Source organism: Cyanistes caeruleus, chromosome 13 (assembly GCF_971803275.1).
Source record: "Cyanistes caeruleus chromosome 13, bCyaCae1.hap1.1, whole genome shotgun sequence".
Classification (NCBI taxonomy): Eukaryota; Metazoa; Chordata; class Aves; order Passeriformes; family Paridae; genus Cyanistes; species Cyanistes caeruleus.
In genome coordinates, this window is record NC_141713.1 from 2,777,263 (window position 1) to 2,800,194 (window position 22,932).

The 22,932-nt window shown below is 53.4% G+C and overlaps 1 protein-coding gene across 14 annotated transcripts in view; it reads left to right on the plus strand.

The window, feature by feature from the left end:
- The window catches only part of PCSK6 (proprotein convertase subtilisin/kexin type 6), a 91,598-nt gene that overhangs the window by 40,310 nt on the left and 28,356 nt on the right, over positions 1-22,932 (plus strand). For 4 of the 14 annotated variants that reach the window (XM_086848782.1, XM_086848783.1, XM_086848785.1 and 1 more), the window contains 6 exons: positions 2,419-2,509; positions 3,888-4,061; positions 9,239-9,392; positions 12,296-12,422; positions 13,562-13,662; positions 22,088-22,192. In XM_086848782.1, the coding sequence (XP_086704908.1) occupies positions 9,384-9,392; positions 12,296-12,422; positions 13,562-13,662; positions 22,088-22,192 (342 nt within the window). In that variant the 5' untranslated portion in view covers positions 2,419-2,509; positions 3,888-4,061; positions 9,239-9,383. Of the gene's footprint in view, positions 1-637; positions 719-1,845; positions 1,941-2,418; positions 2,510-3,339; positions 3,405-3,887; positions 4,062-9,238; positions 9,393-12,295; positions 12,431-13,561; positions 13,663-15,448; positions 15,695-16,912; positions 17,147-22,087; positions 22,193-22,932 lie in introns of those variants that run through there. The other 10 variants (XM_086848781.1, XM_086848779.1, XM_086848780.1 and 7 more) reach the window with 8 other exon arrangements.

A 22,932-nucleotide genomic window follows, 5' to 3' on the forward strand; every position in this document is an offset into this window, starting at 1 on the left:
GGGGGATGAACGGGGTCCCTGCGGTCCGACGGCGGCTACGGGCTGGGATATGGGGTGGGTCAGGATATCCAGGGATGACAGGATAGCCGGAGAGGGACATGGATCTTGGGGTGGGAGACATCCACCGGGGTCAGATAAGGTCACCAGGGATCAGGCAAAACCCCTGTGGTAGGACACTGTGAATTTGGAGGATCACTGAAATCAGAAGGTCCCCAGTGTCTGTCGGGGTCCCCAGGATTCCCAGGGTTGGGCAGGGTCCCTGGGGTCAGATACAATTCCTGGGGTCAGGCAGTGTCCCAGGGATCACGCTAGACCCACTGGTAGGAAGTCTCTGAAATCAGCAGGTCCCAAAGGTCAGGGGCCTCACATGGTCCCCTGGGACTAGGAAGGATCCCATTAATTCGAGCCAGACCCCTGTAGTAAAACAGCGCCTGAAATCAGAGAGTTCTCAGGGTCAGGCAGGGTCCCGGTGGTGAGGCAGGGTCCAGGGTGGCACAGTGTCCCTGTGCTGGGGTTAGGTCAGGCCCCAGGAGCAGCAGGACAGGGCACAGGGTGTAGGGAGGCAAGGGATGCTCCTTGAAGCCTGCAAGGAGCAATGCCCAGGGCTCAGGTCCATGTATCCACGTGCCTCCCTCAGCCACAACAGTGACTTCTGGCCATGGGGTCGTCTCTGGACAGTGGATTTTGGCAGAGGGGTGATGCCACTTGTTCACCCAAGGTAAACAGCTGGGGAATGGTCTTTGGTAGCAGAACTGGTTAACACTAGTCATGCTCAGAGCTATTGTTCTCCACTGGTATTCAGCTTTGCAGACTTCTGCAGCTATTTCAGGCCTGCTAGAGGGCTCGTGTACCCAACAGCCTGCCTGGTTTTTCTTCTAATTATTTCAGTCAGTCTAAAAAAAGACATTACCTCCCTCTGCAAACCTTGCCTCCATTGTTCTCAGCACAGAAAATAAGAAGGAAAGGAGAATAAAAGTCTGACACACTCTACCTCCAGGTTAAATGCTCTTCTGCATAGGTATGGCAAGTGCTAAGAGGAAAAACAAGAGGCAGCTTCTGCTAACCAGAGGCAGAAGGGATAGCAGGGTATCCATCAGGGCAGGCTACCCCCATCCTGTAGGGCCAGGGGTTAATGGAGGAGCTGGGAATCACCCTGGGACACACCAGGACTTGAAATGAGAAATCCTGGTACTGTCAAGGCACGTTGGCAGAAGAATGATTGCCGTGTCAGCAGAAAGACATCTCACATGGGAGGGAGCAGCTAATAGCTGTGCTGTGAGGAATCTGGGTTTTGACAAGAGGCTGAGGCACCAAACACACTCGGAAAAGCCAAGGGAGGACAGATGGGGTCTGACTGCTTATAACTGGTGTTAGCAGGGAGAGAACATCAAGAGGGAGGAAGCATTGTGCTGACAACCATGGTCAGGGCATTGTCCAAGCACTGCACTTGCCCTCCCTCTCCTCTCACCTGCAGGATTTTGGGGTAAGACCCTCCCATTTGCTCCAGCTGCACAGGGCTGCAAGAGCAGCAGGGGCTGAGCCAGAACTGGAGCTCCTAAGAGAAACTACACACAAATAATTATTAGTGATAATTAGCAAAAACACACTGATGACATCTCCTTCCTATCAGCTTAGCTCAGTTTGGCAAAGGCTCTGGTCTCGCCGAGACAATCCCCATGTTGTATAAACACCTTCTGTGGCCTCCCCTGCTCCTCCTCCATGGCCAGGAGCCAAATCAGGCAAAGAAAATGCTGCCACAAGCATCAGTGGTGGCACAGAAGGGCCTGGCCACTGGCCAGGGGTTTGACAGCATCCTTCAGGTTCCTTCTTTACCTGGCACAACAGGCACCTCTGAAAAATATGACAAGAAAATCATGACTGGCCATCAGCATTCAGAGCTGTCACCAAGCTAGCATTAGCTCTCTGCTGCCTAACACCAGGTGGGAGCTGGTTTTAAAACATATTTTCTTTGTTTAATTTCCTGAGCCATCAAAATGGGATTTTGGGTGGGAAGTAGGATCATCCCATCTCACCCACAGCCTTCTCTGTGGGAGTGTGAGAGCAAGACAGGGTGCCAAGTTTGGCTCCAGAATGGTGCCAGACATCACAAAATAAACTATTGAAAAAAGATTATATTTTAGCCAGGCTTTTAAAAGAGCCAAACCCTCCAAATTACCAGAACTGTTGTTCAGTATTGTCTGTTTTCCTGGCAGGGCTGGGGGAGGTGAGGGGAAGCCTCTGGCTGTACAGATAGGGTGGGGGCTGTGGTTCCAACTCTCCTGGAAAATTTTAATCGGTCAAAAAGTGAAGAATATTTTTAGCATGCCGTCAACGTGCATGTGAGGACGTGTGTGCTGTGAGAGCATGTGGTGCAGAGGCCACATCCCTGTGATTTATCAGCTATCCTCACCCTTGCAGGTGGACCTGGAGAGACCCACTCTGACCTGCTCCAGCATTGCAGGGAAACCTGTCGTTTGCAAGAGGATGTTCAGTTCACAACCACGGGGAGGTTGGTCTGAAAATGCTGCAGGGCGAGGTGTTTGGCACATGTCTGCAGCTGGGGCAGGCTGCCCTGTTGTCTTCTGCATTGATAAGAGATGGTGAAATGCTGCTGCAGCAAAGTGAAATGGAGTCACGAGTGACACCAAGGAGGGTGGGATGCTGAGTCATGAACTGAGGAAGCTTTTGCAAGGGGACCCATGAGTCCTCCTGCTCTGTGCCTCAATGGCCGCATCTGGGGTCTTGCAAAACTTGGGGTGCGGGATGTAGAGGAGTTTCACTGAGGCGGGTGTCAGGAGTTCTGGCTGCAGAGACATGGCTTCCCCAAAGCCACTCAGGGATGAGACAGGACTGGGATGGGTGGAGAGTCCCTCCTGCCCTCCCAAACGTGGACAAACCAGTCTCTCCAGCCACAGACACCACATTAGAGAGCTGTGGTCGCCCTCGTGTCTACCTGCCATCCTTTCCCTGCTCCAGGCAGGGAGCTCTGTCTCCTGCATCCAACCCGAGGTGCCTTGTGACCAGGGTCAGCCACTCCACCTGCTCTTGCCTTGGTTCTCCTCCACTTCAAATGGCAATAACCCATCTCCGGGGCGCTCTGAAGCCAAGTTCATTAGTGCCTGGCTTTGTTAATTGCTTTGAGCAGGGCTGGACAGACAGAGACTCATTATAGCAGTTGCCCTGTTATCTGCACAGCACTGGGGAGGGAGGAGGTGAATATGCCTGTGAGACTGGAAGCCAGCGCTGGGCTCAGTGAGGCCACAGGGCTCCTGAGCTGGAGGAGAAATCCTCAACCTCTCCATATGCATGGCAAATTAATGGGGATGTTCTTAATTCCAGCTGTTTGCTTGGGGATAAAACAAAGAGGCCCAGAGAAAGTGCTGGATCCGAATGGATGCGCAAAGGTAGGGCTCAATTAAGGCTCTTGATGCCAAGTAGAGCCTGTGGCACCTTCTCAAACTGCAGCACTGTGGGACTTAATCAGTTCTCAGGAGGACTGCAGTCCTCCAAACTACCTGTGCTAGACAAGAAATGTGGGGGTGGCTAAATCCTCAGGCAACACACGGGGAATTAGCAGCAGCAAAGGCTGGAGGAGATGGGAGACCACACATCTGGAGCTGGCATGGAAGGTTTCTCTTAACCTATCTACCAGCTTTCTGGGCTTAAATCTTGTGTTTTATGGACAAGCCATGTGAAAGGATGGTGCTTCCAGCCACATTCCCTGCTGCAGTGGGGCAGTCGAGGTTATACCCAGACTGAGGCTTGGCCAGTAACTCCTGACCTGCCAAAATCCTGGTTTTACCTGTTTTCCTCTTGGCTGATACCAGTCCAAGCTTCTGCCCAAACCAAAACCTGGGCTTTTCAGCTACTCATGCTCCCTATTTTAGATACATGTCTGGAAGAGAAGAGCCAGCTATCTGCCAAAGCCATCAGCCTGCAAGCGCTCGCAGGAACTCGTGTGCTTTCCCTGCTGATCTTGCTGGTTTAGTAAGGAAAAGCAGTCCTGGCTGCAGAGGATGTCTGGTGCTCACAGGAGGGACAAAGCAGATCCAAAACTGTAGGTAAGGAGGTCACTTTCTGGGGGAAAATGGGGGGAGGTGAGTGGTTTAAATGATCTTAAAACCAGCAGTGAGTGGAAGGAATGTGGCCAAGCCCTGTGGCACAATGGCAAGTGGGCAAAGAGGGATACTGCTTTGTGTTCTCTTCTTCCTTTCTGTTTTAACTCATCATGAGCAGTAAGCCCAGATCAAAAACAGCAAGGCTGGAAGGGGTGACTGATGATGCCAGAACATCACTGTTGGTGTCCAGCTGATGGTCATGGTTCATGCACAGGCAGGAAAGGTGGGAAGGAGTGAAGCACTGGGTGGATGAGGGCTCAGATTGACACCCCTGCTCTATTGCTACTTGAGGTGGATGGGAGCAATGTGGGGCTAGAATAGGGCTTGAATAGGTCAGTTCATGCTGCTCTTAGTCCTCAGGTGTTTTGAAGCCAGGTCTGTGCCCCACATCCTGCAGGCAAAACCCTGTCTCTATGTAAATGGCTTGGAGCAGCTTCCCACCTCCCTCACCTCATCCTGCGCCTGGGGCAGTTGCCTCTGGGCTTTCCCAACAGCTCTGCACTGTTCCTGGCCTTCACTGACATCTCCACAAATGACAAAACATGCCAAAAATAACCCCTGCTCTCCGGCAGGAAGGTGGGATATAAACACACTGACTGTTTGTTAGTGTTAGTGCTTGCCAGGCTTTCAAACCGGACTGAGTTTGGGGGAGATCACTTCCTGCTCCACAGCCCTGACCTCCCACTGCCTCCCTACTCTGTCTAAGCTCAGGAGCTCCCAAAAACACCTCTGCTCTGTGCATGCCACTTTGAGAAGGTGAAGCTGCAGCCCCAGAGGTGCTGGGTGGATTTTTCTGGGTAAGTTTAAGGTAAGGCAGCATCTCTGGGTGCATGCAGCCATCAGCTTTCCTGTATGCAATGCAGCATTGAGGTCCTCCTGGAGCTGTCAGGATATATAAAAATACTTTTTTATATATATATATAGGATAATATCCTCAGAATATCCTGATTTTGTTTGCTGTGGTAAGAAATAATCCCTCAGAGCAGTGTTATCTGGTACCTGTAGCACTCATGACCTCTGGTAATACAATCCTGCTTCCTGTACTCTTGCTTTCAAGGTCTATCCTGATTCTGATCCCTACCTGCCACCCTGCCTGGTTCCTGAGCACAAAGGAGTTTTGGGGACTGATGGCTTGCACAGCAAGCAACCATGGAGTTTGTCTGAAATTATGTTCTCTCTGATTTGGATGAGCATGTGAGGAACACAGAGAGACAACAGAAGGGGTTAAATCAATAGCTACATTTAAATCAATAACCTGATTTATGCTCCTGTCCCAGTGGTGCTGACTTTCTTTGCCCCCTGATTTGAGGGTGTAGACCTCAGTGGCTCATTCTGAGCCACCATTTCTGTGGTGAACATGGATTTTGACAGACATGCTGCAGGATTGGGCTGATTTGTTGGTTTTTTTGTTGAGAAGAAGGGAAGCAAAAATTAAATAACTTGACCATGGCTATGGTCTATGCACCTAACCTTCTGGTGAGACCAGCTCCTCAAAATTTGGTGTAAAACTGTGTATCAAGTTGTTTCTCACCTCTGGGTTTGCCTGTGGATGCTGATGGCCAAATTCCTGCTGCTGGTGCTTGGGTCCCTGCAGGAAGAAGCTGGAAAAATCCCATGTCCTGGATCAGGACTTCAGGGTGATGCTTTTCCTGAAGATGCATTGAACAGTGGCTGTGGAAATGAGCTGAGTCTTGGTGTGAGCAGGGGGGGTGAGATTTACAGCTGTGCCCTGGTTTTGCTGGTGACTCATGAGGTAGGATTGGATCAAGTGAATTCTGCAAAGATTTACAGCAAGTAAACCCTTTCACATGCAGGGCTTATTGCATGGGCCCACTGTGTCTGAGACAGGTTCTGGAGCTACTGCCCATGGCTGAGCAGCCAGTGTGAAACACTTCCCTGCGATGGAGTTTTCCTCCTGACATGGATTCATTCCTCCTTAGCCCTGCAGTGAGGTGGTCCTGAGAGCACAAGCACTTTGCATTCCTCTCCCAGCACTGTGGCCACCTCCCAGCCTTTCCAGTGAGGCCAAGAGCTTGGTGACCGATTGCCCAGCTCTCAGCTGTGCCGGTGTCCCGCCCTAGCACAGACCCGTGGATGGAGCAAGCTGCGGGATGCAGAAGGTCTGGCTGAGAACATGCGGGAAACACTTCCTTTGTAAAATTTCAAAATGTAATGAATTTCAGTAATAACGAGCCTGTGTGGGGTGAGGAGAGAGGCTCAGATTGTCTGACAGCCAGAGCCTTTGCTGTGCTTAATAACTCCCGATTCGGCAGCCTGATGCGCTCCCGGCTCCTTGCTGCCTCCAACATCCCTGCCACTCTGCCATACCGCCCGCATCCCTGCCCCATCTCTCCCCTCAGCTTTCCATCTCAGCCCATCCCGTCAGTCCCCCGCAGTCCCCGCTGCTCCCCGGGGAGCAGCAGCCCAGCCCAGCCCAGCCCAGCCCAGCCCAGCCCAGCCCAGCCCAGCCCAGCGCTGCCCTTCCTCCCGCGGCGTGGTGCCATCCCCACCTAGTGCCGGCCCGGCGCACCGGCCGCGGCCAGCCCTGGGGCTCCCCGGGCTCCCCGGGCTCCCCGGGACCCTGGCATCTCCTGCACGCCCCCGGCTGAACCCGGACACCCGTGGCACGGCCCTGCGGGGGATTTTTGTGCCCCGGCCCGGAGGGATGCTCCGGGGTAAAGGAACGGTGGGAGGAAATGAGCTGATGCAGCCTTTGCGCTGCTCTAGAGGATGGGGACAGGTACAGGCTACAACGGATCCCACGTCTGCTGGGGCTGTTGGCCTCCTCAGGCCCCATCCTGTGGCCCGGAAAAAAGGCACTCCCCCCTTTCCAGGAGGGGAAACCCAGCTGGGGACGAGGGAAAGGGCTACATCCCATCCCCAGTCACTAAGTTTGTCCCGTCCCTCTGGTAATCACTTTGGGGATGCTCCCACACGTCACAGGTTTGGAGTTCTTAGTGTCATTTCTCAAGGACACATCACCACGGACCCCACAAACCTCAATGCCTGGAGAGCATCACCTCCCTCTCCCCACTCCAGACCCTGTAAGCACCAGCTGTAGATATGTAGGGCCTTGAGCAGTTCCCCCTGTACCAGGTCTGCTCTTGTCCTCCTCCTGCCCATCACAGACTCCCAAAGCCACAATGTATTTAGATTTTCCTTCACCCTGTTGCACCTCAGATCCACAAACAGCAGCCCTGTCCCTGTGGCCAAGGGCTGTTCTCTCTGCCCAGGTGCTGTCCAAGCCAGCCAGGGCATCCAGAAGTATCTTCTCACCTGGAACAAGGAGGTGAGCAGTCATCCTCTGCTCAACCACACCAGCTTCCCTGGGCTTGAAACATCCTCCATCCAGTTTAATTTTGATTAGATGGACCCTCTACATGTTGCTGCACTCAGTCCCTGGAAGGAATTGGTCTTTGCACTGACATTTTCTGAAGTTTTGCTCTTTTTTTTTTGTGCTTTACCAACCTTTGTCTGGCTCCACCCTCCCTGGCTGTTGCATAGACACTTTCCTCAGCTCTCTCTCTGGTGCTGTGGCCTTGCTGTCCCAGCCCCACAGGAGACACCAAGGTCCCCTGGAGTTTCCCCATGGCTCAGGGGTACTCAGAGGGAGGATGCCCTGCAGGGGGATGCTCCTGCTTACCCATGGAATCCTATGGAAATCTGGGAATATGCTCCTGAAAACCACAGGAAAGCACAGGAAAGACAGACTGCAGGAGAGGAAGCAGGAAGAAAGGAAGATTAAAGGGTGATGTGGCCTCCTTCTTATTTCCTGATGAAACAAGGAAAAAGCCCAACACCGCCGCTATTTTTTCTTGGAAAACCCCTTGCAGCTCAGCCCTGAAAGCAGGATTCAGCAGCTTGGCGCAACTCAAACGTTTCCTCTGCTGCTTTAAAGAAAATGTTGGAACAGAGCAAGCTTAAATCCTGCTGAAGAGGCCCATTTATCTGGGAACTGAAAGAAAATATTGGGATAATATTTAGAAAAGCCTGTGAATGGGCATGGCTCAGCATGTGCTGGGCAGCAGCAACCTGCAAGCTGCAGGGGGAGAAGCCACCCTCTGCGTGTGGTTAATTTTCCCCTTTTCCCTCATTTCCTTCCCATTTCCTTCCCAACTCTGAAAGGTTTTGCCGTGCCTAGGTGGGTCCTTGACGTGTTTCCCCCAGGAGAGTGGCAGTGCTGGAAGGAAAAGGGATTTTTCATGAGCAGGGTGGGCACAAACCCTGCCCAGTCTGAGTATCTGGGGGAGCTGATGGGGAGAAGGTGTTTCTTTCCCCTGGTTAACAACTGAGGCTGATCTGTAGGACACACTTAACCAGATATCACTAAAAACAGGGTTGATTCCTGACTAATTGGTCAGTAATAACCATTTAATTGGCAAAGCTGCACTGAAGCTCCAGCCCTCCCTTCCCAGAGCCATTAACAGCATCTATTTTAACATTTGGAGCCTGGCTTGGATTCAATAAATGGGGTTTTGTTGGGTTTTTTCGTATTTAAAAACATTAACGTGTGTTCAGAATTCAGCTGGACATCTCATTTAGCTTTGAAGCATAATTATGCTTGATGAGGACTAATAAGCAGCTTTCAAATCGAGATCAGGTTAGCATCTCTCCTGCTGTCTCCTGCAGGGAGGCCAATATTCCACAACAACTGATTTTTATGGGACTAATCCAGATATGTCCAGGGCTCTATAGAACCCTGCTTTGTCTTTGACTGGCTAAAAAAAAAAAAAAAAGTTATTTTTCCACCTAGGATGAGTTTTTATTGTTGTGGAGTTTTGCTCCATGTGGGATTTCCACCTTCTGTGGGTCTCAGATCTTTTGCATGATGCAAAGGGTGATTTGCTGAAAACAGCCTTTTTTACTCCCCAGCCTCCTTAGGAAAGAAAATTAACACTGGAGTGGATTTTTTTTCAATGTGACTAAAGGAAATTAAATTCTCAGCCCCAAATTCTGGTCCCAAGCCTTGAGACCTTGATGTTGGCTTGAAGTCTGGCTGTGGGCTGAAGCAGATGTTGCCAGTCCCTGGCACAGATGATGGCTGATGGTTGAATTGGTGTCGAGGTCGGCCCTGCTCCAGCACCAGCGCCTGCCCTAAGGTGGAGCTGCTTCTCTTTCAGCATCGTGGCCACCCAGAGAACACTGGATCCAGTCTGGTCACCCAAATACCGCCTGCCTGCAGCTTCTGAGCAAGGCTCAGACAAAAGAAAACCCATCCAAACTGTGGGTTTATGTTTGTTTTCCACGCTCCCTTGTTGAAATTCCATGTCAAAGGTAAGCTCGCTTGGAGATTAGGCTTTGGAAAGTCTTGCTATGCTTCTGAAACCTTAAAAAATGTCCTTGGTGAGCTCTGCCCTGGGATGGGGAGTGAGTCCTGGTCCCAGCTTGCCAGGGGATGAGGGTACACAAACCCATGGGACACTCCCTTCTCCACCAAAAATTGTCCCTTCCCAATGGAAGGAACATGTCCCAAAGGACAGGGGACCCTCCTGTCCTTTGCCAGCCGAGCCCCTCCACTGTCCCACAGGATCACTCCCACAGCTGTCCCTCTGGCAAACCCCAAAGTTGCTGCTCTAAGGCCCCCCACATTCCCAGCTGAGTCAAAATACTCTCAAAATCTAAAGGTGGCAAAGGAGAAAACTCCTCCTGTCCTGTTCTGTCACAGTTCTGGGGGCTGGTAGGGGAATTAATGGCCACCAGCCAAAAGCTGTTGAGGAAAGACCTTCAGTTGTAAGCACTTGGTGCTTGGGCAGCCCTCCTGCATTTTTTTCTAAGACATTATGTAGCAATTAAAAAGCTGCAGGTAAATGCCAAACCCCAAATCCTGGCAAAGGTGCCAGCTGCTCTGCAGTCAGGACAGACCCAGCCACTGACTCCAGGCTGACCATGTTCCAGCTTTAAATAGCCGCTTTTCAGGGACAGGTGTGTCATGGCAAACTTTATTTTTCTGGAAACAGCAAGCACATTGTGCAGGGCAGGCTTTCCAAGGATGCTCCCCACACCCTTTTCAGGAAATACCGTGCAGCTCTCCTTCGTGCCATGCCAGTTTGGTTTTTTTTTTTTTTTTAATTGGCATAAATGATAGCCTCAGCAAGAACACACTGTGTTTTCCCTGGGCTGTCGGATTTTATTTTGAAATCACTGCTGGTTTGATCTTTGCATCTCTCCACCCCCAGGCTCATCACTCTCCTCTTGTGTTTCTGCTCCTGGTGTTTGCTCCAGAGCAGTGGGGTTTGCTGGGAAGTGAAAATGCAGTGGGGAGGCTCATCCTGTGCCTGTCACAGCTGGGTCCTTGGCATATCACCCCACTTGGGGGTGAAATAGGAAAGTTGTGTTTGATCTGACAAAGCCACCATAGAGAGCAGACAGCAGCTGTCCCTTCCTGGTGATCCCCAGCCCCTTCTAGGAGCCCAGATTTTGATACCAAGTCCAGCCCTGAAGCCATCATTCCAACAGCAACAGCCATGCTTCCTTTGGGGGAACCTGAAATAGCCTCCCCCTGTGTGGTGACAACACGTCTGCCACGTGGCACCGGTGTAACCGGCTCTTCCAAGACCTGCTCTTCCAGGGGTGCGGTTGGGTTGGTTTGGTTTATTACCAGCACCCTCTTGGTTCTGATGCTTCTCCCTGGTACAGTGCTCTCAGATGAATTGGGATGGTGGGAACTACCAGGAGAGGATTCCTATTTCACATGTGGGATGGGTGCCACCAGGACACATCCCTGTGGTCCCCTCTCTGTACCAGCACCCTCTCCAGGTGAAGCATCTCCACATTCTACCACCCTTCACTTGGGCATTTCCTTCCTTATCCTAATTTCCAACATAACAATAAACCCCAAACCTATTTGAGATGGGTGAAAAGGCTTGGGTTTGCTCCCTTTTAGTTCAAGTCCAGAACACAGTCAATTATCTTTGATTGATTTCCCCACCCTATGACTGTGTGTGCTGGGCCCAGCAGTCTCCAGAGCAGCCTTCAGCCACCGAGCTTCAATTGATTCTAAACTTCAGGATCCACATTTTGGATATTTTTTTCAGGCCTGAGTCCATAATGGGCCCTTTCTCTTTTATTTTTTATTACTAGAATTTTTACTAGGATGACATTTGGACTAGGCAGGGAAATCTTCTTGCCTGCTACACCGGTACCTGACAATCAAGATTTAATCTTTCTGGAGAGAAGGAACGCATCAGATGGAAAAAAATTTCTTATATCTGTGAAATTGCAGAAAAGCGCAGCAGGAGAAGCCTGTGGGAAATCTCCAGCCCAGCCTGGAGCAGCACAGTGACTGCACAAGCCTTGACCATCGCTGGACAGATGTTGGTCTAATTACAGCTAAAACCTCTGGTGCTGGGGATGCTCTGCTCCCTGTACCCCGAGTGTATCATTGCAGCCAGGCAGCCTCTCTAATCCCCAATTTAAATCCCTTTGGCTGCTGACTTCAGTGTTTGGAAGAGGTGCTGGATGGCAGAAAAGCACCGGCACATCCTCCTTGGTGATCCCTTTGGTTCTGAACTCTTCCACCCTGGCAGGAGTGCTTTTTTCCCTGTAATTTTCCCCATTTCTCCCTGTGAGCTGACAGGGATCAGAGATTTATAAAGTGGATGTTTCAAGAATTTGGAAATTACTTTCCCTGTATCTGCAGCGTTGTGACCAGGGCTGGGCACCAACAAAGAGCTGCTTGTCCACACCTCCTTGGGCCTTGCTCCACCTCATCCCCTCCTTCCTCTCCTTCACATTTGATGTCACCTCTTCAGACTGAAAGCTTAATCCAGATTTAGAAAGGGAAGGAAAAAGGCAGGGACAGGATTTTTCCAGTGAGCACGGATCTCCTGGGAATTCACCCAGGGCTTTCCCAGCTGCAAAATTGGTGGCTGCTGCACGCTGACAGCAGCAGCGGCATTGCCAGAGCCCAAGTGCTGCTGTGACACATCAGCCGTGGGGATGAAGCTCCACGGAGGCTCCAAATTTTTATTTTCCACTGGCAAGTTTCACTGGCAATTCACTTGTGTGCAGGATTTTACCATTAATATCCCCAAAACCATCTGGCCACTAGTTAGTCTGGGGTTATATTAACACCTAAAAGGGAAAGCAGAGAAAAAGAAAATAGATTGAGATGAGTGAATATAAATGTGTCGTGGTTTAACACAGTTAAAATGGAAGAACACTGATTTCTCTTGCAGATTTACAAGTCCCTGGAGGGGAGCAGGGACTGCAGCCGAGAGCCCGCTGCTTTGCCATCGCTTCTGTGTGCTGGAGTGAGCCGGGGCAGCTGCCGGAGGACGCTGGAGGCATTGTGCTGCCGGACAGGTTTGAAGGCTGGTGTTAATGAGCTGGTGTTAATGGGCTGGTGTTAATGGGCACCCTGATGGTGACAAGTCAGCACTGGAGCCGAGCCGTGCTGGGGCTGGGGGTTCTTCCACGTGGCTGTCACCGGAGAGGGAAGAGTCAAGCTGCAGTAACTCCCCGGTGCAGACAAGATCCTGAACTGCATCGCTTTAATTATGCCAGCGCAAATTTCATTCATTTGGTTAAGCCTGGAAGCTACAGAAAGAGCTATTTCCAGGTGTGCTGGTTTAATTATTGCATGCCCTGGATTGCCCACGGTGCACAGCTGCATGGCCGGGCTTTGTCGGGCTCTCCTGCAGACCGGGACAGGTTCGCAGCCATCAGCACGGCGGTGCCCCGCTCACGCCTCTGCGCAGCCCAGCGCACGGGCTCTGCTTGGGTCAGATAAATGGGTTTTAACCTGATTTGTACTGTAATCTCCATGTCGACAGGCTGTCATCACGCACAGGATAAAACCCCAGCTCCTGTGGCCGGGGGCCCGTGGGGTTTCACCGGGCAGCTCCTGCCAGCAAGGCTGGCCGATGATTCCAAGCCAAGTGCCTTTCCTGTCCTGACATCCCAGGGACACCTCTGGACCGTGGGCGCTTGCAAAACGGCTTTTGTTTGCTTAACTCCTTGCACTGGAGCAGGCAGAGGCACAGTTCCCACTGTCCTGTCCCTCCTCCACAGGCAGGAACAGGGTGACAATCCTGCTGCCCATGGCAGGCAGCTCAGTGCCAGCCCTGCCATCCCACCCCTGGCAAAAAATAGCACCTTCTGTGTGCGTTATTTGTACTTTCCTTTTCTGAACGTGCCTTAAAAAGAAGGGTTTGGTTTTCAAAGAAACAGCATTTCAATTACATTCTTCTCTGCTCGTCCAGCTCTTCTCTGTAACCCCATTGCCGTACAGAGCATCGAGCGTGCGTGGGACGTGGTGGGATTTTAACTGTAATTCACGGACAGATATAAAATGCCAGGGTTATTATGAATTTTATTCAGGAGAGATTAAATGTTACTGGTTCAGCAGTGCCTCTTTCCATGCTTCCTGTGCAGCAGCTTCTGTTTAACCTCTCAGCTCACAAAATTTATTGTATTGTTTGTGGCTCACTGTAATTCTCCAGGTTTTCAAATAATCCCAGGAAAAGTTAACTGGAGCCTCTGCCTTAGTCTACATCCACTGCAAAGCACGTGGAGCCAAAAGCTGTCATTCCTGACACCCTTGGTAAGTTCCTTGGGTTCATCTGGGAAAACTGGCATTGTGAATTTCAAAATTATGTCAGTGGGAGATGGGTCAGGAGCACTGCAAGGACCAGGGAGCACCAAAGCCTGGGTCCCAACGTTGCAGTCAGTGCTTGGGCAAGGCTCTCACCCAGCTCTCATGGTGTTGCAGGCTAAGCCGGTGCCACTGGACTCACAGCAGGGCACAGGGTTTTACTGGTACCAGTAACTATTCCCCAGGCAGATACATGGGGAGTTGTGGTGAATGGCCTTGGGAAGGAGGGTCTGTGATGTAGCTCGTAGCTAGATTTTGATGGCCATGATGATCACTGATGGCCATTGCAGTGGAATGCAGAGCACTCCCAGACATGGATTCAGACTGATTCTCCTGGGATTTGTCCATTTTTCATGACTTAACACAGACACAATGAGGTTTTGCACACACACTCCCACAGAGGCAACCCCTTTCCTAACTTCACTCTCTTCTGAAAAGCTTCAGAAAGCTTTTCCCACTGCCATAGCCTAAACCCTCCCTGCTGCTGCCAGAGCTCACTCACCCTTCTCTGCTCCCTGTGGAGAGACTTCACCCCTCCTTTGCATACCCTGCCTACACCCCACAGACCTTCCCCAGCAGAGAGAGGTGGATGTTTTGAAACCAAAGGGTTTTCTTTCATCTATTCCCATTTCTCCTCTGGCTCTGCCCTGCTGCACCTCTCTGGACGTGCATTGCACATGTAGCACACCCAGCACACGCCAGCCCTGCTCATCCATCTCACACACCTTAATCAATGGGAAACTTGAGGAAAAGCCCATAAACTGGATGGGAAGTGAGGATTGGATTTGCAATGTGCTGGTGCTAATGGAAACCATCCTTCACTGCATAATCAGAAGGAATGGCCACCCACAACCCATCATTTCTGCCCAGGGTGCTCACAGGGTAGCCCTGTGAGGACATGTGGGGTGATGAGCCCTGGAAGCTCCAGTGTCCCTGCAGTGATAACCCACAGTGATTTCTGTGAGCAACGTCTTATGGTGAGCTCAGAGTCACCAAACTCCCCATTGCCTGCAAATTGTGGCAGCAAATTGTCACATCCCTAATGCCAGCACGACACTGCACACGGAAACCCTCCAAATCCCCATTTTGCTGATAATTGTAATTTCCCAGGATAAGCCTCCCTGTGGCACAGGGACTCACCTCTGTCTGGCCCCTCCATGTATTTGCTGCCTGCAAATGGGTCAAAGCCAGCCCAGTGCAGGAGCTGCCTGAGGATTTTGGCCCTGTGTGATGCAGAACACGCTCTCTATAAATTTCCCTTGGATTAATCTCGTGGCTGAGCTGGGAGTACTTCCCTATTTCCTCAGGCTGTCACGAGCTTACCTGCCCAGTGGCAGGGTTGGTACAAGTGGGTGGCACCAGACTGTGATTTTCCTCTCCAGCTCCAGGTTGTCCTTATGGTTCCTTGGACACCCCCTTGCCCTCCCACACCCAGGTGGGTTTTGCAAATCTGTTTGGGGCTCGGGAAGATGTTTGTATTCAGATGGATGTGGTGTGGGTCTTGCACCCCAAATACCAGTCAAATCTGGTCAGGGACTGGAAAACAGATGACACCCACTCTGGGACTCGCAGCCACCCTGAGACCATCTCTGCTGGAGCCTGTGGATGCAGCTGCTCATTGTCAGGGCCCTGGGAGCCCCGGGCACATTTCTGAAGCTCAGATATGATTCAGGCGAAGCTCTGGTGTGATGTGAGTGGATGCAATGCCACTGAAACATCCTTTCATTTTGGGCAGTCATCAGCTCCCTGCCGGCCTTGGCCCACATTGGCAGAGAGAGCTGTGGAACAGAGCATCCCTGGCCCGCTCCTGAGCCCGGCCTTCGTATGTGCCACCACCTTCTCCAAACAAAGCCCAATTTCTGATATCCCACGAGGTCTCTGCTGTTCCCTGAATGGCATCCGTGGGAGGCAGACTCAGCACTCCAGCCCGTCTACCCCAGCCTGTAACTTATGGTGCTGCCCCTCGGGTGTCCACGGCCAGGTTTGTCCCCAGAGTCCTGTCCCAAACCTCTCCCCACCGGCCAATTCCTCCTGGCCTTTCCCAAGTCCACGAGGAGCTGGCTGGGGTTTGCCTGGGCGTGCAAGGAGGGTGCCAGGGGGTGCTGGGGGTGGAGTGGAGATGGCCAGGGCATGTGGGGGCAGTGCTGAGGGATGCAGGGGGGAGGTGCAGTGGGATGTGCTTGGGAGGGTAGTACAGGGGGATGGGGGGGTGAGGGAGATGCCTGGGGGGGATGCAGGGGGAATGGGGTGGGGGAGATGCCAGCAGTGCCAACGCATTCCATGAAGGCAGAGGGGGAGGGGGGCTCAGACCGGCTGCCCAGGCAGATGCAGGGGCTACACGGGGAGTGGAGCCGGGGAATGCATGACAGGCTGGCTGAGGGAACGCAGGGGGAACGTGGGGAGTCCCTCCGGGGGTTCAGGGGGTTCCTGGAGAGCAGATCGGGAGGATGCACGGAGGGCTGCCCGGGGGGAATGCAGATGAACAGAGGAAGATGCAGTGCCGGGGCATGCGGAGGGGGATGCGGGGGCGATGCGGGGGCTCTCTCTGAAGGGTGCCATGGGTTACCTGAGGAGCAGAGCTGGGAGGATGCATGGAGGCTGTCTACGGAGGAAGGAGGGGAGGTGCCCCGGGGAAACGGGAGCACAAAGAACGATGAAGTGGGGCGCAGGGAGAAACCCGGAGGGCAGTGCTGGGGTATGCAGAGGGATGCGGAGGGATGCAGGTGGTTGTTCACGGAGCAGCACCGGGGCGCTCAGGAGAGGATGCAGTGGGTACAGGGGATTGTCCGGTCACACGCAGGGGGAGGCAGGAGAGGTTCCGAGGAGCAGCACCGCGGCACGGAAGGGGAATGTAGGGGATCTGTCCGGGGACCGGCGCCGGGACGCGTAGGGGGGATGCCGGGGGGCACAGGGAGTTGTCCGGAGATAGGCGGGGAAGAGACACAGAGCCACGCACGGAGAGGTCCGGGGAGCTGCCCGGACTCGGGCAGGGAGGCTGCAGAGGTGTGCGGGGGGGTTTCCGGGGAGCAGCGCCGGGCACGCAGCGGGGCTGCCCGGCGGGGGGACGCGGGGGGGCAGTGCCGGGGGCCGCCCCGTCCGCCCGCTCTCCCGGGCCCTCCCCGCCCCCCCCGAGCATCCCCCCGCCCCCGCGGGCTGCGGGGCCGGTTAAAAGGCGCAGCGCCCCGCTCCGCCCAGCCCGGCCCGGCCCCGCACCATGCCCGCCGCCGGCCCCGGCGCGGGGAGCGCGGCCGCCCCGCCGCCCGCCCGCCTCTGCCTGCTGGCCCTGGCGCTGCCGCTGGCGCTGCCCGGGCGCGGGGCCGCCGCCGAGCCCGCCCGCACCGTCTACACCAACCACTGGGCCGTGCGGGTGCGGGGGGGCCCCGCCGAGGCCGCCCGCCTCGCCGCCGCCTACGGGTACATCAGCCTGGGGCAGGTAAGGGGCGGCGGGGGGCTCCGGGAGCGGGCAGGTGCCGGGGCACCGGGGAACGCGGGGCTGGGGGTGCCACTGGGGACCGGCGGGTGAACCGCGGAGCTGCCGGGCGTTCTGGCACCGCCAGCCTGCGGGAGATCGGGGAGCTGCCGGGGGTCTCACGCCGGGGGTCCCGCAACCGGAGAGGAGCCGAGGGCTCCGGAAAGCTACCGAGGGTCCCGGGATCGGAAAGGCGGAGCGGTCTCGGGAAACTGCCGGGGATTCCGGCGCTGGGAGCCTGCGGCAGATCCCTGGAGCGGGGAGCTCGGCGCTGGGAAGCTGCCCGGGGTCTCGCACTGGGACTCCCGGTAACGGGAAGCTGACGATGGTCCCGGGACCGGGGAGGCGCGGGGGTCCCGCGGAACTGCCGGCCCTCCCGAGACCGGGGCAGGATCCCAGGAGCGGGAGAGGGACCCCGAGGTCTCCCCGCTGGTGGGGGTCTCGCAGAGCCACCCGGTCTCCCGGGGCCGAGGCGGTGCCGGGGGTCCCAGGAGCGGGAGATGAGTCCCCCGGGGCGGTCGGGATGGGAATGGGGACGATGCGGGGATGCTGTCGGAGCGCTTTGGCCCGGGGGCGGGCTCCCCTCGGGTGAATGCCCCTCCTCGGGGTGCCCTCGCCCCGCACCGCTGGGGGGTTGCACAAGTTCCTCCCACCCCGGAAAGTTATATTTGTGGGTTTAACAAACTTTGGACTCTGTGGCCCGGGTTTATCGGAGATCTTGGGAACACAGAGAACTTTTGCTTTCAAACCCCCGCAGAACACCGGTGTCTTAAAAGCGATTTTCCGCACAGCAGCTCGTTTGCCTCTCAATTTCTTCATCCTCTGCAATCCCAGATGCAGGCTGGTGTCCTCGGAGTTTGTTCCAGAGTTTATTACCATGGCGCTGCCCGGCGCTTTTTTGGCTGGGTGACACTTCAGGTTGTCCTCCTGCCCAAGGTGTCTCCCGGACTACAAATTATAACCTTGCTTTATATCGCAACCCTGCTTTTAACTATAATTAAAGTCACGGGGTGCTGCATAAACAATTTTTTTTTGGGGGGGGGGGCTGAATTGGGCACATTGTGTCCTGCACCCGCGTCTGTGACCTCCCGTGGGGGATAACCCCCGACATCCCACCCTCAGTCTCCTACCAGCATGCTCAGCTCCTGTCCCACCAAGGAGAAAATCACACGTATTGTTCAATTGCCTCTATCACAGGGCTGGGCAAAGGTGGTTGTGCAACCCAAAAGACTTTTCAGTGTTTATCCCTGTTCAGCCAGAGAATATCTTGATTGAACTTCCCACTCTCCCAAGTTGCATCAGCCTAACGTCAGCTCCTGGTTTGGGGTTTTGCTGTGTCCCTTCCCTGCTGGAGCATCTGTCACCCCTCCCTCCTTCCCCAGCATCCCGGTTATGTGAGCTCATCTCTGTGATGCTGGAGGCATTTGGCCCCTGGGCACAATGTGGCTCCACTGGAGCATCCATCCTTCCCCCCTGAGCCCTTTCCCTGGGGCAGCCCCGTCCAGGCTGGAGAGCAAGGGAAATATTTCTGTGGTTGCATCAGGGTGTTCCTGGCTCCCGCCTTTCCCGTGGATACCGGGAGCTTGTGCACCACTGGGGCTTCCCCAGCTGCTCTCAACGCCCTGCCTTCAGCTCTCCATCTCTCCAAGCTTTTCCCACTGGGTTTTGGGCTTTTACCACTGGGTCCTGTCCAGGGTCAAACCTCGAGGAACAGCTTTCCCTGCACGTGTGCTCGTGTGACATTTGTGGTGCTGTGCCCAAGGTTCACGGTGTGTTGAGCCTCACCTGGGTGTCCCCCTCTTCTCCTCCTACACCATCAGCTGTTGGAGCTGCTGGTGATGGCAGTGTCCCCAGTGAAATGTGCTCTCCTGGGGGGCCTTATTCTGGACAAAACCTGCTGGAAAACCCTGCCAGGGATGTTATCACCCTTGGAAGACGTTTGAGTGGAGTCCAAGGTAGCGAGGGAGGAGGAGAGGTGATGGTCACTGGAAGACTCAGCTGGATGCAAGGAGGCTCAGCCCTGCCTTGGTGTCTGGAGACCTCTTTTCCTCTGAGATTCAATCCTGGAGGCTTCTGAAATGGTTCCGCCTGGGAAAGGCACTGCTGGGGTTGGCACACACAGCTCTGAGCTTTCCCCACTCTTTCCCGTGCCCAAACCAAGAGCCAGGACACTCTAAACCCTTCTGGGTCATGACAGAGTGACATTTCCCTTGGGGAATCACTTGCGTCAACTTCTATTTAAGTGAAGCAAACAACTAAACAAAAGAAACTGCTTTTACACCCTCGAACGCCTGCTCATTCCTCGCCTGCTCATTTTTCCCCGCCGGGCTTTGTTCCCCGGCTGTGCCGGGGCGAGCCGGGACAGGCTCTGGCCGAGGGCGTTGGGTGCCGGAGCCCCGGGCAGCGCCGCTGGCTCGGGGGTGATGGGGAGCTCCCTCCTATCCTGGTTGCAGGGTTTATATGAATTTTTTCTATTTGTGGTGTCCAACACTTAAGTTCTGAAAGGGCTGGCGCATCCTCGTTGGTCTCACCTGCAGTGCAGGAGAGAGATGGGATTAATTTTGGGCTGTATTTGGAGCTTCCCTGGATTCCTGTCATCTCACAGCTTTTGGCTTGATCTTACTGAGCTGAACGCATCTGTGATCATATGAGAATCACATTCCTGAAGGCAGGAGCTCAGCGACTGGACCTCTTGTCCTTGATGGGAAAGGGTGGTGTCCCCAGGAGGGGAGTGCTCACTGCCTTCCCAGTTGGACCCACCCTTCTGGAAGGCACCAGTGCTGGTGTAGCTGTACTTTGCCCAGATGAAATGGTTTGGGTGAGATGGGGTTGCGTTGTAGAGCCCTTACAGAGCTGACTGACCACAAGGAGGACAATAAATCCTTTTTCATTTAAAAGAAAAATGACATTTACAAGTTTTTCTCCTTAGAATATCTTAGATGGAACAGGACATTTGGAGGTCTACCAGACTGGTCCACTGGGACCAACCTCTGCTCAGACTTTCAAGGTATTCCCAGTATGGGAAAGTTTTTCTTATTTTTCTGCCCATAAATCCCAGGAGGATAAAGAAGTGGGGCACAGAGTTCTTTTCCTGATGCTCTGGCTATGTATCCTCAGAGCCCGAGATGAGGTCATTACCTTCCCTGTGCTCTTGCTGCTTTGCATCGTGTGGTAATTTTGCATTTATTTGTGAAACTAATGGAAAAAATTCCTTACTTAGGAAGGAATTGTTTACTGTGGGCATGGTGAGGCACTGGCACAAGTTGCCCAGAGAAGCTGGGGATGCCCCATCCCTATTTCAGACCAGGCTGGATGAAGCTTGGAGCAAGCTGATCCAGTGGAAGGTGGCCCTGCCCACGGCAGGGGGTTGGAACTGGATGTCTTTAAATCACTTCCAACCCAAACCATTGCAGGATTTTATGGTAAGCCCTCCGATTTCCAGGCAAAGTGAGCAAGAGGCAAGGTGGCCTTGTCAAGGTTTCCCTTGAAAAATATGGAGAGGCTGAAGCACCCTTCTTCTCTTTTTTAAGTGCAAATGGATTTGAAGAATGGGTTTAAAAGACAAATGCAGATTGCAATGAGCATCCTCTTTATGTGGATGTTTAAGAAAATGCCCAGCTATGCTGTAATGTGAAGGGGGAAGAGGGAGAGTTTAAATGAATTTGAGTGGAAATAAATTACAAAAATCACACTAACAGCAGTAAAGTTGGTGAAATGACATCCTGGCATAAAAAGCAGAGCAAGACTAATTAAATATTTAATGCTCGTAAGAGACACTGGCAGATCTCAAGGTATCAAGTGTGATAAAGATGTAAGTAGTTGTCATCTGCTTTAGCATCTGATCCAGACAAACCTGTTTGTTCCCTGCTGTTCCACTGCAACCAGCCCTGGTCTGGCCTCAGGAATGTCATGCTGGCCCCTGGGTCACACATGGTCTTAAAGATGTTGCTGTGGGTTGGAGATGGGTGCTTCTAGGATGGCTCTTTCTGGTCCTGTGAGCAAGACACAGGGAATGTCACTGGCTCCCAACACCCAGCTCCTGACATGGGATCTGGGGTTTTTTTGGCAGGGGGGAAAAAAAGAAAACCAAACTTGGGCAAAAATGAATTTATAACAAAAATAAATCCCAATTTGCACCCAAATTATGTGATCTGGGAGCCACATACCAAGGAGTGAAGCTTTTGGGTCATTCCTGTCCCTCTGGCTGTGAATCCCTGTGGGATGTTTCACATGCGGTGTCTGGCTGAGATCCCTCGATTCATTGCATAGCCCCAGGACTTTATCCATGCTTTTGGGATGAAAAAAGAGGAGTTGTGGTGTCTCCAGATGCCAGGATGAGAGGGCCGGAGGCAGCGCAGCCACCCCGGGGCTTGGCAGGGTGGTGTGGCTGGCACCGGGCGTTTTCTTGCAAATGCTGCCATCCCTCACTCCAGGCTATGCACATTTATATCCCACGCTTCCCAGGAGCATCCCAGGGCGAGCAGGGATCACATCACCTCTCCTTATGTGCGAAACCGGAGCGTCGGGCGGAGAAGGCAGGAGGATGAGGCACAGCTCCCCTGGCTGCGCCGCAGCTGCTGAGCTCATTTTTAGCTCATTATTTCTGCTTGGGAGCTGATGAAAGGCAGTTTTCAAAGATGCATTTAATGGGTGAAAATTCATAAAAATGTTTTCCGGGCTCTGTTGTGCCAGTGTAGCGTCCGACCACCAACGCTGTTTGTCACAGCGGTGGCACCGGGGCTCGTGCCAGCATCCTGCATCCTCCCGAGCCCCAGGAGCTCTGGGAGTGAGGGATTTGGGGTGCAGGGCACGGCTGCACTGATGCTGCCAGTACAAAATGTGGGGGGCAGCCATGGGAAAACAGACTTTAAAAAAAAAAGCCAAACAACCTCTCATTTTTTGCAGATTGGAAGCTTGGAAAACTACTACCACTTTCACCACAGCAAGACATTTAAGCGCTCCACGCTGAGCAGCCGGGGACCGCACAACTTCCTCCGCATGGACCCCAAGGTATGGGGTTGGGCACCCCAGCCTCTGCAGGGTGGTGGGATGAGGGTCCCCACCTGTACCTGGAGAAGGCTGTTCTGGGTGAAGCGTGAGCTGGAGCATCTTGAGATGACATGTTACCCTTGAGCCACAGCCCTGCGCACACACGAGTGACTCATTGGACATGGGTACGGAGAGCGGTGGTGAAAAATACGTAAAAGTGACTAAACACTAACATCTGCTTGAAAGCCGGGAGGAAGAAAAGGGGGAAAAGCTTTCCAGGACAGAAAGGCTGTTGCATGCTCAGGGTGTTGATCCAGTTGCCACAACACTTGCTGCCTCAATGGTTGCTATGTGTGAAATCCTTGGCAATAGCTCTACATTGCTTTTTTCCTAGAGCAAGCATCCAAAGGGATTTTTGGAGCAGCTGAATTGACAAAAGTAATTGGGGGGGGGGAAGAAGGCAAGGAGGGACCTGGGTGAGCTGGGTTTGGGGTGGTGGGGAAAGGTTGGGGTTCCGCTTTGGCTGTCCTCCTCCCCCAGCTCCCTCTGAGCACTGTGAGATGTGACTTGTGCAGAGGAGGGGAAGGGTTAATGGTGAGGAGGTTTTTTTTTTTTTGTGGGGGGGGAATGACATAAAAGCAGTAAAAGCCATTTCGGTGAAGGTACCTGTGCTATAGCTGCTGGTACCTGCAGTGATGCTGGGTCATCCTTGCATGTATTTTACCCATCCCAGAGCTCAGACATCCTTGGGATGCTCTTTC